Below are 13,287 nucleotides of genomic sequence, written 5' to 3'. Positions count from 1 at the left end.
TGAGGAAATACTAACAGCACAGTTTTACAATGTCTTAAAACCATAAATCAACAGAGTATCTTCAAGAAATTCTGCCAGTATGCAAACATTATAGTGTGTTAATACATTTCCCTACACATATACAAATATATTTTTTTTTATCAAAATAGATTCATTAAGTGGCAAATGTGTTAAACACGTTTTAGTGTGAAGTTTAATAAATTCTCCCACAGTGACACCTGTTGATGAAATTGCAGAAGTACAACACAGGACGATCTCCCTCTCATCACTTCTTTATTTTGCTTTGATTGACACGAGGAGTAGAAAATATGTTCATAAGACAGTCAGACAAAACAGCTACACACTTAGCAAAATCATGCACCTGCCATATTCCTACATGCTGAATTATGAACAGCTGGGTTTACACAGTGTTGTCCAAGCGGGTGTGAGTCACTACAGTCACATGGCAGTTTACATCTTGGAAACCTGATCAAGTGAGTGTTATAAAAGAAGAGTTATATTTGCCTTCTTATAGTCCACGTGAACAAGAATGAGACACAGTCAAGCTGCAGTGTTACAGTAAGATTATACTTTGTAAAACTGGGGAGAAAAATTACAACATTTTAAATTTTACACAGTTTTAAAAGTGCATGCATGACGGTCTTTTACTGATGACAATTATGAGATGTATCCATTATCACACAAAGTAGCAGGGACGTAGTTTTGCTTCAATGTCAGATAGAGATAGAAACTTTCACACAAACATGATACAGTTACTGGAAGCTCCACTCAGTATTGCATATCTACATGAAAGGAACAGTTCGACCATTTTGGGAAATATACTTGATCTCTTTCTTACAGAAAGTTAGATAAGAAGATTGATACTGCTGTCATATCTGTACAGTGAATATACAGCTGGAGCTAGAATCCAGTTAGCTTAGCTTAGCATAAAGACTGGAAACAGGGTGGAAATGGGACAGCTAGCCTGGATCTTTCTAAAGGTAAAAACATCCTCCTACCAGCATCTATAAATCTCACTAATTTACACATTTATCTTGTTGTTTAATTCATATCTCATACGTTTAATTCGTACAGAAACAGAAGCGGGTAAGAACGACAATTTGAAAACTGATGGGGGGTTATTTGTTGAACTATTTCTTGGTTGTACCAGTTACTTCATGGAATTAATTGTTCTTTTTTATACTTTGGTTTTAAACAAACAAGATGTAACATGATAAATAGTGAACTTTAAAGGTGCTGCTAGGCAGATTTTGTTATCTTTACACAGAGCCATGCTAGCTGTTTCCCCCTGTTTCCACTCTTTATGCTAAGCTAAGCTAACTAGCTGCTGTGACAGAAATATCAACTTTCTCACGTGACCCTCGACATGACAGTGAATAAGCAAATTTCCCCAAATGTTAAACTAGTCATTTAAGGTTGTGATTATAATGGCATCATTAGAAAAGTTAAAAAAAAACCGTACACCATCATCATTTCTGTTTTCCACCCTACAACCACTGAAATGTGTCACCCATTCTCACTGTAAATGTGTTTGTATTGTTGGTGTCAACAGAACACTATCACATCACCATCCCAGTGCTCTGCTACAATCTGCTGCTCTCTACAGTATAAACACTTGAGCAGAATCAGTGAGCACACCTTTACACAGATAGACAGGTGTTTTTGTTCATGGTGTTTACTACAGCTGAGTAGTCCAATTCACCCCGCAGTATTGTCAATTTAAAGGAAGCACAAGCCATTAACTGGCAATAGGATCTCTATCAGCATCACTACCTCTACACACATACGACTCCCACTGTGACCCATTACATTAGCACGTCTCAATGGTCTTACAAATTGCTTGCACAACTACAAAACTCACACAGGATTTCTGTCTGTTTTCTCTTTTTATTCCAATCATCCAGCCTGTGTGTTTAGTAACGAAGACTGAAAGAAAAAGCAGGTTTACAAGAACGACTGTCTGTCCATTCACTCCGAATCTGAAATACACCCCTGCAAACAGTCTGTCATTCTAGTGCACAGCAGAGCCACGAGAGCGCTGGGTGATCACATAACAGCACAGCGCCATTGGATTTTAGGTGGTCAGTGCCTTACTAATAGGCACCTCAGCAGTGGTAGTGTTGCAAGGGTATCGATAAGACCAGCTACCCTCCAGCTACCTGCCCGCTTTGAAGAAATGGCTGCATCACAATGGCGGCAGGGATCATTCCGACAACACCCTGTCCACTGGCGGGAACGCGCGGCTGGTTAGCTGTTCCTCTGCTCCGACTCCCTCTGAGCCGAGGACGACGAGCTCTGGCTGTCCTCAGTGTCGTCTCCATCTGCAAGCAAGAGGAGAAAACAAGGGGAAAAAATGAGCTGGCGAGAACTTTTTATTTACAGGACATAAATATTTAAGGGCCAAAAAAGTGTTTTTGTATGTTTGAGGCTTTTTAGAGTCCAAGTCAAATCTAATGTTGTCTTACACACATTGCAAGTCGGTTGTCGTTCGGGTGTCTGACTGTTGACCATTAATAAAAAAAAAATTCTGTCAAAACTGTGTTTTTTTGTTTTATTTTTACACGATACCAATTCACTTTTCTGCACAGGCCTAAAAATTAAACATTAAGTCATATTTTTTATATTCTGATTTAGGAGAATACACTATCAAGCATCTTCATTTCAACAATAACAAGCCTTTATTTCATAGCTAGATACAAAGAACAGGGTCTGTTTGCAACCAGCCAAAGAAAGAGTGTTAGAATATAGTGTAATGTAAGCTATTCGTGTGAGAGAATTTTCGCCAAAGTACACCGACCCCAAACTTCACCTAATGCCCACACACAGACAGACTCAGTACACTTGCAAGTGACTGTGCAAGATAAAAGATAAAGGCAAAATAAAAAATATAATCTTAAAATTCATTTCAAGAACATTATCCTTATTCTACTACAGTCTGTAATTAAATATAAGGATGAAGGACAACGTGTTTTGCACTGCTACAGCACAGTTTGGTTCACAGTAGTGCTTTTAACAAAAAAATAATTATGGACTTTATCTTATTCTATTATCTTTTAATAGATCATGCAGATTATTCCCTCAATATATTAAATATTGTTTAGTATCTGAAGTATCAAAAAGTAGTCATAAACGACCATTCCAGTTTCCAGCGGTCCAAGGTAACTATCTGACAAATAGTCCTAAACTCAAAGGAATTCAATTTGTAATGATATAAATCATAGAAAAGTAAAAAATCCTCACATTTGAGAGACATTTTTGCTTGAAAAATGCCTGAAACAATTAACCGATTATCAAAATAGTTGCCTATTAATTATCTTTTAGTCGACTAATTGATTGATCAACTAATCATTGCAGCTCTACTATTATTAAAATCAAAATGATGAAAAAAGCACTAAATTACTTTTTCCTTGATTAAGTCCACTTGTCATGTTTTTAACGGACAGTCCATTGGTCTCAGTGATCTTGCTTTATTGGCAACAAAATCTTGCCAGATCTTTAAGTTTACACTGAGGAAGTAAATGACTTTACTTTTGCAGTCAAACCCATTGTATATACATATACTTTCATACATGAATACACAAAGTTGGTCCAAAACAAAGTACTAATGCAGCAGTTTACCTCCCCCTCCTGCGTTGATGTGCAGCTGGGACAGAGACAGGGTAAGGGGCAGCTCTCGCCCCTCAGGGTCGGTGGGGCTCTGCAGGATGTCATGCAGGGCATTCCTCCTGCCCGTCCTGCCAGAGGCGATGAAATCTGCGTACGTGGCCTCAACATCAGACATCGCTCGTGCATCATTCACACAGCAACACCTGCAAGAAAAGCAGCGATAACTTTATCCAAATATACGCCTCTACGTACCAGAGTGTGTAAATACATCTGTAATTTAACATTCTCCAAAAAGCATTTATTTAAAGTTGGGCAAAGTTGCTTGAAAAAGCCATCACATAACTTCCCATGACACTGTACATATTTACTGTGATACAGGTTACTCTACAAATACTAATAAAACACTCCTAATTAGCCTCAGCAGTACTTTAAGGTTAACTAGCAAATGTTAGCATGCTAACATGCTAAACTGAAGTGGTGAACTTGGTAAATATAATGCAATAAATGATAATTCATGTCATTTTTAACCCACTATGCTTTATTACATACACTGAACCACACTAATATGGCTCATGCTTCTGAACAGTTCAATTCAATTCAATTTTATTGTCATTACACATTGTGACACATAGGAACATGCATGGATAAAAATAGGCACAGTATAGTAAGGCACAATGTAGTAAAGATATATAGTAATATAATATAGTAAAAACACACTAAGAAAAACATATGTACCACCTTGCATTATATAAGAGGTAGAGCAGTTCTGCTTTACATTAATTTTCACAGCTTTACGGTCTGAAGCATCACATGCTAAACAACGCAGCCCGTCCATTATTTAGGCCCACAAGTCAAGTATCAGGTATAAAAACCGGGTCCACGAGTCCAATTGACCCTCCCATATTAACTCATGATACAATTTTATTGTGTGTGAGTCCCATTTCAGTGTCCTCTCACCTGCAGTGACAGCTCTTCCACTGCTGTAACCCGAAGCTACATCTTCAGGGAGTGACTTCACCTGCAGAGCAGCGCGACGGGCCCGACATCACAGCAAACATCCACAAACACAAACCAAACACCTCCAAAACACGCCAGCGTCGAGTAGCCTCCAGTAGGAAATAATTCAAGCGTTTATACTAATAGTACGCGTGGACATAAGCTAATATTGGTATATTAATCAGATTAATACGATGGTTTGGAAAGTCCTCCGTCTATTCTCCATCATCTCCGCCGTCGCATCTTCCTCCTCCGCGACCAATGAACAGGCCAGCAAACCGCACCTGAGCGCTGATTGGACAACAGACACAAAAGGATGAGAAGAGAGAGCCCGGAGCAGCACCGAGGCATGCTGCCTTCAGGGTCACCTCGTAAAAACTTTCTGTGCTGTGGAGACGGAAATATCTACCAGAACAGAATGCATCATGGTGTGTTTCACATTAATAATCATGAAATAAAATTACGTTACACGACAGATTCAAAAGATAAAGACGAGATAAAATAGATATGAAAAAAGAAACATAATTAAAAACGTAAACGGGACATATAGTGAAGGAACAAACGAAAATAAGCACAGTACAATGATGTTGAAAAGTAAAAAAATAAAAACAAAAGAGCTAATCGGTATCAGATAATGATCCTGACGTTCCTTTATTAGATCATTAATTTGCACTCACCTCCTTATTCGCTACATCTCCTGCAGCACTTGAAGGCAACACGAACATTAAGTAAGTACATTCATTTCAGTCAATGTGTACAGTTTTATGACTCAATGAGCAGGTTTTTATTCACATTGCAGCTACTGAATTACTATTTACTGATGTCGTGGACGGTAAAACATCTTAAATAAAACTCACATTTGATTTAAGAGTATAGAGTTAATCCACTTTTATATACAATATATAGACAGAGTAACTCAACTTTATAGGCTATTATACAGTCTTTCTTGAAAGCTTTCATCAAACAACTGCTATCAAACAATTTTTTAATGTCTGGGTCCTATAATTAGAAGAGGAAAACATTTTGAACACATTTTGTTTCGACATCTCTAAAAGAAACAAACAAAAAAAAAATTCAATTGAATGATTACATAAGAAGAGATGATGTCTGTGACAGATTTGCTCCTCTATGATAACTTGAAATTAGATTGGACACAAGATAAAAACAAGATAATACAAGGAGATAATGCTTTGCAATACCTTTACAAACCACACGATGGAACTGTTGTCAGCATGAATGAATACAGCTAAAGCAAAATGACTCAATCTGAAAACCAGCTTAGATGAATTCACTGTTATGCAGGCTCAGTCAACAAATATCTTTTGGCTATAAGATTATAAAAGTACATTTAGTGTAAAGCGTGAGCGTTTGGTACAGCTTCTGAAACCATCTCACTGTGTCTCACTTCAACAAGTCGCACATCATTTTAGCTCCATCTGTATTCGAAAAAAAGAATCTGAATAAAAGAATAAAAGGAGCAATATATTGTAGCGATAAACAAAAAGTGTTTTATATATATTGACCTTTAAACACCCATGACTCCAGCACTAACAGTGACCAGTATGAGCATCTTGACTGTGTTGCTGTGGAAACACCTTCCTGTCTTTGTGCTTGTGGCGCAGGGTTTCAGCAGGACACAATAGGGAAGTTTGAAAAGGAATCTGATTAATGGAAAAGAATTGAGATCAGATCATTCATGCCAGCTTCAGAAGCCATGTGGTGCTATTTAACTGTTAGATCTGTGCTGGTGACAGGATCCACAAAGACACGGCTGCTTTGCCTCTCTGTAATCCTCCTTTAGTAGCTTTTTCCAGTAGCACCTTGTCTGTTTTACTAGTGTCTTTTGCTCCACACAGTCAGCAGACTGCCAGTGATTATTGGTCCATAAAAAAAACATTAAGTGTTCTTTTCTCTCTTCTTTTGAAGTGTCTGTGGTATACTCTGCCATGTTTGCAGCCTTTTTTGAACATTTTTGAGTAGGGCACATTCAAAATTGATCTTTGTTAATGTAACCTGCACCAAGATGAAATCTCATAAACTCTGTTATAGGTTTTTTCTTGTTCATTTTTAATGTTTTAACTGAAAGGAATACTTGTTCTCCTGTGAATTGAGGAAAATCTAATCAGATTTTGGTCAGATATCAAAAAACATGATTTCAAGGGAAAAAAATGCTCTTTTTCAGGAGAAACTAGAAGATCATGTGACATCAAAGATAAGCACCTGTGTGGATTCACTGGTTTAAGGAAATTCTTATGCTTGCAGTAAAGTACATCTGATCAAATGGATGTATGGTTTCTGGCGATCTGGAGTGGATCAATAGAACCTGCAGTATCTTCAATAAACATTCAAGTTTTCATTCTCCAGTTGACAAAGACTCTAGAGCTCCTTCCTCTCTCTTTGATTTTTTGATGAAGGTTAACCTTCAGAAGGAGGAATATCTTTACAAGCTGCTTCTACAGAAAAGGACGTGATTCACACCTCAGTGAGGGCAGTGTCATGTTTTATTCTGCATAGAAATGTAGTTAGCTGTAACCTGAGCAGACTGGAGTCTACATGAGAATTTATCAGAGGTGGAAGTCCACTGGAGATAAGAAATAATCTCAGTATTAATCTGACTATTAACTTTTAATTCAGCCAGACAACAGTACTTTTTTAGCCATGCTACCGGCATGATGCAAAGTTTTATACAGACATTCATGGTTCCCAGAGGATGCATCATACAGACTTTGATCTCCCAACTTTTCCTCTAGTGCCAACATGAGGTTCAAAAATTTGATATATTCATGCTCCACAGGATGAATTGTAGTCACTTTGGTGATCCCTGACTTTTAATCTAATGCCCTCATCAGCTCATTTTTTTCATCCAATACTTTGGTTTATGATCATGACCCAAAAACTGCAAAACTCATGACATTCAAATCAGCTTTAGCTGTACTTTGTGTTTCATGTTAATTAGCAATTGCTAACATGCTAACATGTTAAACTAAGGTGGTGAACATGTTAAATATTATACTGTTCCTTCATAACATCAGCATGTTGTTTGCACTGTTTAGCATTTAGCTCAAAGCAGTATGTGCATAAGTAGAGCTTCATATAGGTTGTTTCTGTTACTGGAGGTGGTTGTGCTGAGCCATGCCATGAAGACCCACAAGCAGGCTGGGCACAGCTTCCCCTGCTGTGAGGCTGTAATGGAAATGCATGTTATTACAGCACAGCTAGGCACAGTGTGGCTAGTGGACTGACCTGTGTACATGGAAAAAGTACTATGAAGCGCTAGCATGGCTGTAGACTCTGTGATTATAGCACATATTATTTTACTGTGAATCTTGAACCTATTAAATATAACCCAGTGAAAAGGTAACTGGTCAAAATGAAATATATCTGGCCACTTCTTAGAAAAAATAAATCTGACTTTAAATTGGTAAGAAGGGCTATTACAGAAGATCACCACATTTATATATTTATACCCCATCACTGTACAATATAGAATACATCCTCCTGTCACCCTATATTACCCACAGAATATGCTGACTTTATTATACCATGGGGAGATGGAGTTACAGGACTGCTGCTTTTCAGAGTAACAGCAGGAGAGGAAATTAAAAGATTGTGAAAAAAGGCCACCTGTCAAAGTTCACTAAACACCCATAAAATTATGATAAAGACAAGGAGTTTGCCTGAAAAAAAAAGGATGTTAAGAGTTGTAATCACAGATTTAGAGAAAAACAAAAGATAGAAAGATAACATAAAACCTGCTTATTTTACATTCATATGTTCACACTCAATCTGTGAAAAAAATAAGAACAAAAATTTTAGCAAGTCATATGTCAGCACCCATTAAAGTACAGTAACTGAACTTGTCCAAGTGGAGTCTCCAAAAATGGTATTATTATAAAAGGGATAAACCAGTGACAAATCAGGTGAAATGGATTGGATAAGAACTTACAGACAATCTGTAATAAAATCAGTTTTTTTTAATATATCTATGGCTGTTACTCTCACATTGATTGACAGTTTCTAGACAAACACAATCAATCTGACTGGCCATACCACATCTGAAGGTTCACTCTGAGTTTTTGTTCCCTTTGCTGTTGAGTTCTACTAATTGTTTGTATTGTGTACTTCCCCACTGCTTACTCTCTTACAGTATAAATATCCTAAATAGCTAGCGAGGCTACCAAAAACTAGCCAACCACTGCCTTGGTCTGCCTCTGTCTGGTCACATGACCCTCATCTTGCAGGTGGTTGCAGGCCCTCAACACTCTCCCTGTTGTCCTGAGACTGTTCCGTGTTTGTTGACCACCAGCTCCGCCTACCTAATTTGAATGTAGAGATCAGATTGGTCAGATCACAATGTGGGCAGAATTGTGATAATGAGAACACTTACTAAAAGAATAGTTGGGAAATGTGTTCATGTGCTTATGATGAGACGATCAATACTACTCTCATGTTTGTATGGTAAATATGAAGTTACAGCTAGCAGCCAATTAGCTTAGCTTAGCATAAACACTGATTATACCTTAAGACAGAGCCAGGCTAATTGTTTCTCCTTGTTTCCAGTCTTTATGCTAAGCTAAGATGCTGCTGGCAGTAACTTCATCTAACTCTCAGCAAGAAAGCAGACAAGCAGATACAGTTTGTGTCTTACAAGGTGTAGGTGGGATCCATAAGTAAAATTTCTAATCCCTTGTGAGAACATGTCTGTAATTTAAACATTTAAAAATAACAAAACAGTCCTTTAAATATATGAATACGGCACTACCTTGGCTCCCACCATGTATAGATGGACAGATGAATGGATGATGCAAGCGGTGTGTAAACTGCAAGTGAATTACATGAAACAGTGTAATCCTCATCCTCTCTTTCACAGAAAGACGCATATGTAAGTGAGCTATAGTATCTCCTCTCTCTTTCTTTCTGCCTCTCTCTCTCACATGATATAATCGAGCACAGGCATTGTAGGTGGGTGCTGTGTTTGTTTTTGTTGCTGGTTTCAAAAAGCCAGACACAGCACTGCAGATAACCACCGCTGCATAATCACCACACTGTCTCATTACCACCCTCTGCTTTCAAACCAATACACATGGGCTGATGTATTCTTTTGTGTTAACATAGGTTTAAATGAGCATGTGTTCCTCCCTGCAGCATCGTGCTTCATAGACACACACACACACACACACACACACTTACACCTGCAAGCAGCCTCTCGGTACAACCACATTTCCTACTGATGGACACTGAGTGGCTCCACTGGAGCAGACAAGTGCCTTGCTTAAGGGGACTTCAATTTTTAGATTAGGTCAGATGAAACTTTAATGATCCCTGTGGAGATGTCAGGTCATTAGAGCAGCAGAGGATAGGCTACAGATAAGAATAGCTCAAATGGAGTGTACTGCAAGGAATAGTAGTAGGAGAGCATAGTGGGCATGAACACGCATTTCATATTTACAATACTGATAGAGGGCCTGAAAATGTGCATTGTTGCATCATAAAATACCTCCAAACACACCATATTTACACGCATATGCTTATATTTTTAAGTAATGATATCAACATGCTTCCTCTACAGCATTAAAGTCTGACATTTTGGCTGTGATATGTGTATAATCAGAACCTCCAAAGCAATATCTTGTGCAATGAAGCAAACACTGCATGGGAGAACAATGTGTGCAAGATTTAGTTTGCCATTGATGCCATTGACTGTGGCATTTGGAAATGGCTTACAGTTGACTGAACAAAGAAATGTTAGACAAAGAGGAACTGAAAGAAGGAGAGAGAGACAGAAAGAGAGACAAATATAGATAGAGCCAGAGATAGAAAAGAGTCAGAGGATATACAGAGCTCAGTTCAACTGGGATACAAACTTTTTCAGTCTCATTTTGTGTTCGAACTCCCTCTAGTGAAGTCTTTGTCCTGATTTGGCATGTGCATCTATACTCTTTTCTAGCCAATTTTATAAAGGGGTTGGTTTAGTGGCACAGAGTGGGTTGGAATATGTCAAGGAGGAAGGAAAATTGGAGTTGTTTCTAATTAATTTTGGAAACAATGCACATTTGCTTACTGTTGTAGAAGAAGGGTTTAATAAATGATACACTGTAGTACACCACACATTTACTTTTCTTTTAACATAAAAATAACACAGATGACTATTTCAAAAGCTGAAAATCATATAGCACATGATTGTTTACCCTCAGTGGTGGGAAGTATGTAATTTTGTTGAAGTTTGAGGTCCCTATACTTTACATGAGTATTTCCACTTTGCTGTATGCTTCTACACTACATTTCAGAAGGAAACTACTCATACTACGTACATATTAGATAGGTAAATGTACTGTTTTGCATTCAACTTGTTGAAACATGTGACTGATGATCAATTTTATTTTCTCTGCATACACATATATGGTTGACTTGCCAGTGTCTTTCCAGTTCAGTCACCTGTTGTAGATTGCTATTATTTTGAGACATAATGTGATGTTTGTTAATACTATTTTTGCCTGAAGAAGATCTGATTGAGCGAAACATTGCACGATAACAGCGAAATGAAAGAAACACTGTGGAAGCAGAGAACACTGTGGAGATTCAACCTTTCCCCAAAAACATGGAAGCCAGAAAAAAAACTTTTCATGCATATACTGAAGGCCAAGTGTGCAGAATGAAAGGGGCATCATCTCAGAAACACAATATCCAGTTCTCTTAAATTCAACAGCTGATTCTCTCTCTGTGAACAGAGTACTCCTCTGCATTTTGCCAATCCAACCATTTCATTTTAAACTGTATTAGCATAAAGCAGTAACATCACCATTCTCTCCATCATAGACTGACAATGTCACTGATTAACAGCCAGACAGCAGCTTACCATACCGCACAATAAGAGCCAGGGACTTTGAACAACCATTAGCTTCCAATCTTATTATCAACAAACAAGGGCACATGTTCTGTCTTTCCATTTATAGCCATAGCAAGATTGCTAATTCAATAATAAACAGTAGCACATTACATCTTAAACACTTACCTACAATTGTCAAGATTGGCCAGTTTAGATGTGATATGGTATGGTCCATATAGCTTACAAAAGGATACTGTTACCTGCGCAAGTTTGTTAACATTGTACCTCAGTGACCGTTACACCAATTTATGGGATCCACTAAAATATGATAGCTGTGATTTCAATGTACCAAAATCTGCGACCCATTTGATTCTGTGACAATTCACTAACAAAGACCATGCCATTTGAACGGTATAAAAGTAGATTTATTTGGATTGTCGAGAGGGTTCAGGATTGGATGAGGATAGTGTATTGTGGGCTGGATAGGGGTCGAGGGATGAGGGATGAGGGATGAAGGGATGAGGGTCGAAGGGTGAGGGATGAAGGGATGAAGGTCGAGAGTCGAGGGGCGAGGGATGAAGGGATGAAGGTTGAGAGTCGAGGGGCGAGGGATGAAGGGATGAAGGTCGTGGGGTGAAGGATGAAGGGATGCGTGTGAAGTTGTAAGATGTGCGGCTCATAGATGCGGGGATGAAACAAAAACACAAGGCAATTAAGACGTAGGGAGCAGGCATGTGGGGAAATACGACCTGGCCCTAGCTAGGGCTGAAGCAGTCTGTTGCTGCATCGTAGTGGCGGCAGGCTGGAATCATCGGTGTGCCAGTCTGGGGGGCACTGGGTAGGGAACCCGCAAGCGAGTGGTCGGCTGGAGCGGTGATGGAACTGGAGGCTGTGCAGAACTGGAAAGCCTGGCTTTGTAGGCTGTGGACGGGCGGAGTGGCGGAGGCCAGAGTGAAAGTGCTCACGGGCACAGTGTTAACGACGGCTGGAGTGAGGGGATCGGCGACAGGGGGTGCTGAAGACACAGAAAAAACATTTGGCTATTGGGGAAGGGAGGGGAACAGGGATAGAACAGTAGGAAATTGAGTGGGTCCATCAGAGGGAGCACCGTGGCTCGGTGCAACTGTTGCTGTGGTAACAGCAGGACCAGAGGTGGCTGAGGGAAGAAACGTAAAAGAAAGAGCTGCTGGAGCGTTGGTACTGCTGGATCTAGTCATGAGCGGTATGTTACCGAGGAACGTGGATGCAAGCGTATTGTAGGTTGCGTGAGAACTGAGACGAACAGGAGAGAAAGGGCTTAGACACGCTTATATAGGTATGCACGGATGATTGAATTAGTGAGGCACAGGTGATTGAATTTAGTGACAGAGAGGGGCGTGGTCTTGTTCCTGAACCTTTGTTATAATAATAACTCCATTAGGGGATAACTACATGAAAAAGACCAAATTGGTATCCAAATATTCTCAGGTGAGGTGTTGTGCAGACAGACCTGCAAACCACTGTTTGTGCTATCAGAGCTATCACAATGTGTGACCCTTACTTTAATTAACATATGTTCACATTTTTGGTGAACTGCTATCAAAATTTATGACCCTATGTAACTGCTATTAGGGGAACCATTTTTGGCAACACCTACCAAAATAAAGTATGTGAATAAAAACATTTACTGTGTCAACATGGTTGAAAATTCCTATTTGGGTCAAAGAATCTGGTGGGTCACAGATTTTAGTGTAACACCCCTGCTGCCTCAGCTGTCAACCAACACTGGCCTACTCACTCTGGTGCTTGAAGGCTAAAGGAACACTGATTGATTTATGTGATTTGTGACTGCAAAAATGGTAAATGGACTACATTTATAT

At 39.1% G+C, this 13,287-nt stretch overlaps 1 protein-coding gene across 2 annotated transcripts; it reads right to left on the bottom strand.

Moving 5' to 3' along the window:
* Nucleotides 1–256: 256 nt before the first annotated feature.
* On the bottom strand, nucleotides 257–11,633 carry LOC121908199 (cAMP-dependent protein kinase inhibitor alpha-like). Of its 2 annotated transcripts, XM_042428023.1 has the most exons (4): nucleotides 11,619–11,633; nucleotides 4,564–4,893; nucleotides 3,619–3,809; nucleotides 257–2,321 (listed from the first exon to the last, which is right to left on the bottom strand). In XM_042428023.1, exons 3-4 carry the CDS (start codon nucleotides 3,779–3,781, stop codon nucleotides 2,248–2,250), a joined length of 237 nt encoding a protein of 78 aa, XP_042283957.1. In that variant the 5' UTR covers nucleotides 3,782–3,809; nucleotides 4,564–4,893; nucleotides 11,619–11,633; the 3' UTR covers nucleotides 257–2,247. The 2 variants fall into 2 exon arrangements, with proteins under 2 accessions (XP_042283957.1, XP_042283956.1); XM_042428022.1 differs by lacking the exon at nucleotides 11,619–11,633 and having other exon boundaries at nucleotides 4,564–7,604.
* Between the last annotated feature and the right edge of the window lie 1,654 nt (nucleotides 11,634–13,287).

Source organism: Thunnus maccoyii, chromosome 12 (genome assembly GCF_910596095.1).
Source record: "Thunnus maccoyii chromosome 12, fThuMac1.1, whole genome shotgun sequence".
NCBI classification, from domain to species: Eukaryota; Metazoa; Chordata; class Actinopteri; order Scombriformes; family Scombridae; genus Thunnus; species Thunnus maccoyii.
This window is presented reverse-complemented; position numbering and strand designations above follow the sequence as displayed.

Excerpts from the sequence above, each read along its gene's own strand:
- LOC121908199 (XM_042428023.1), bottom strand. The coding sequence starts at position 3,781 with ATGTCTGATGTTGAGGCCACGTACGCAGATTTCATCGCCTCTGGCAGG. Across the intron at positions 2,322-3,618 it reads CATCAACGCAGGAGGGGGAG|ATGGAGACGACACTGAGGAC; the intron begins GTAAACTGCTGC and ends TCTTGCTTGCAG.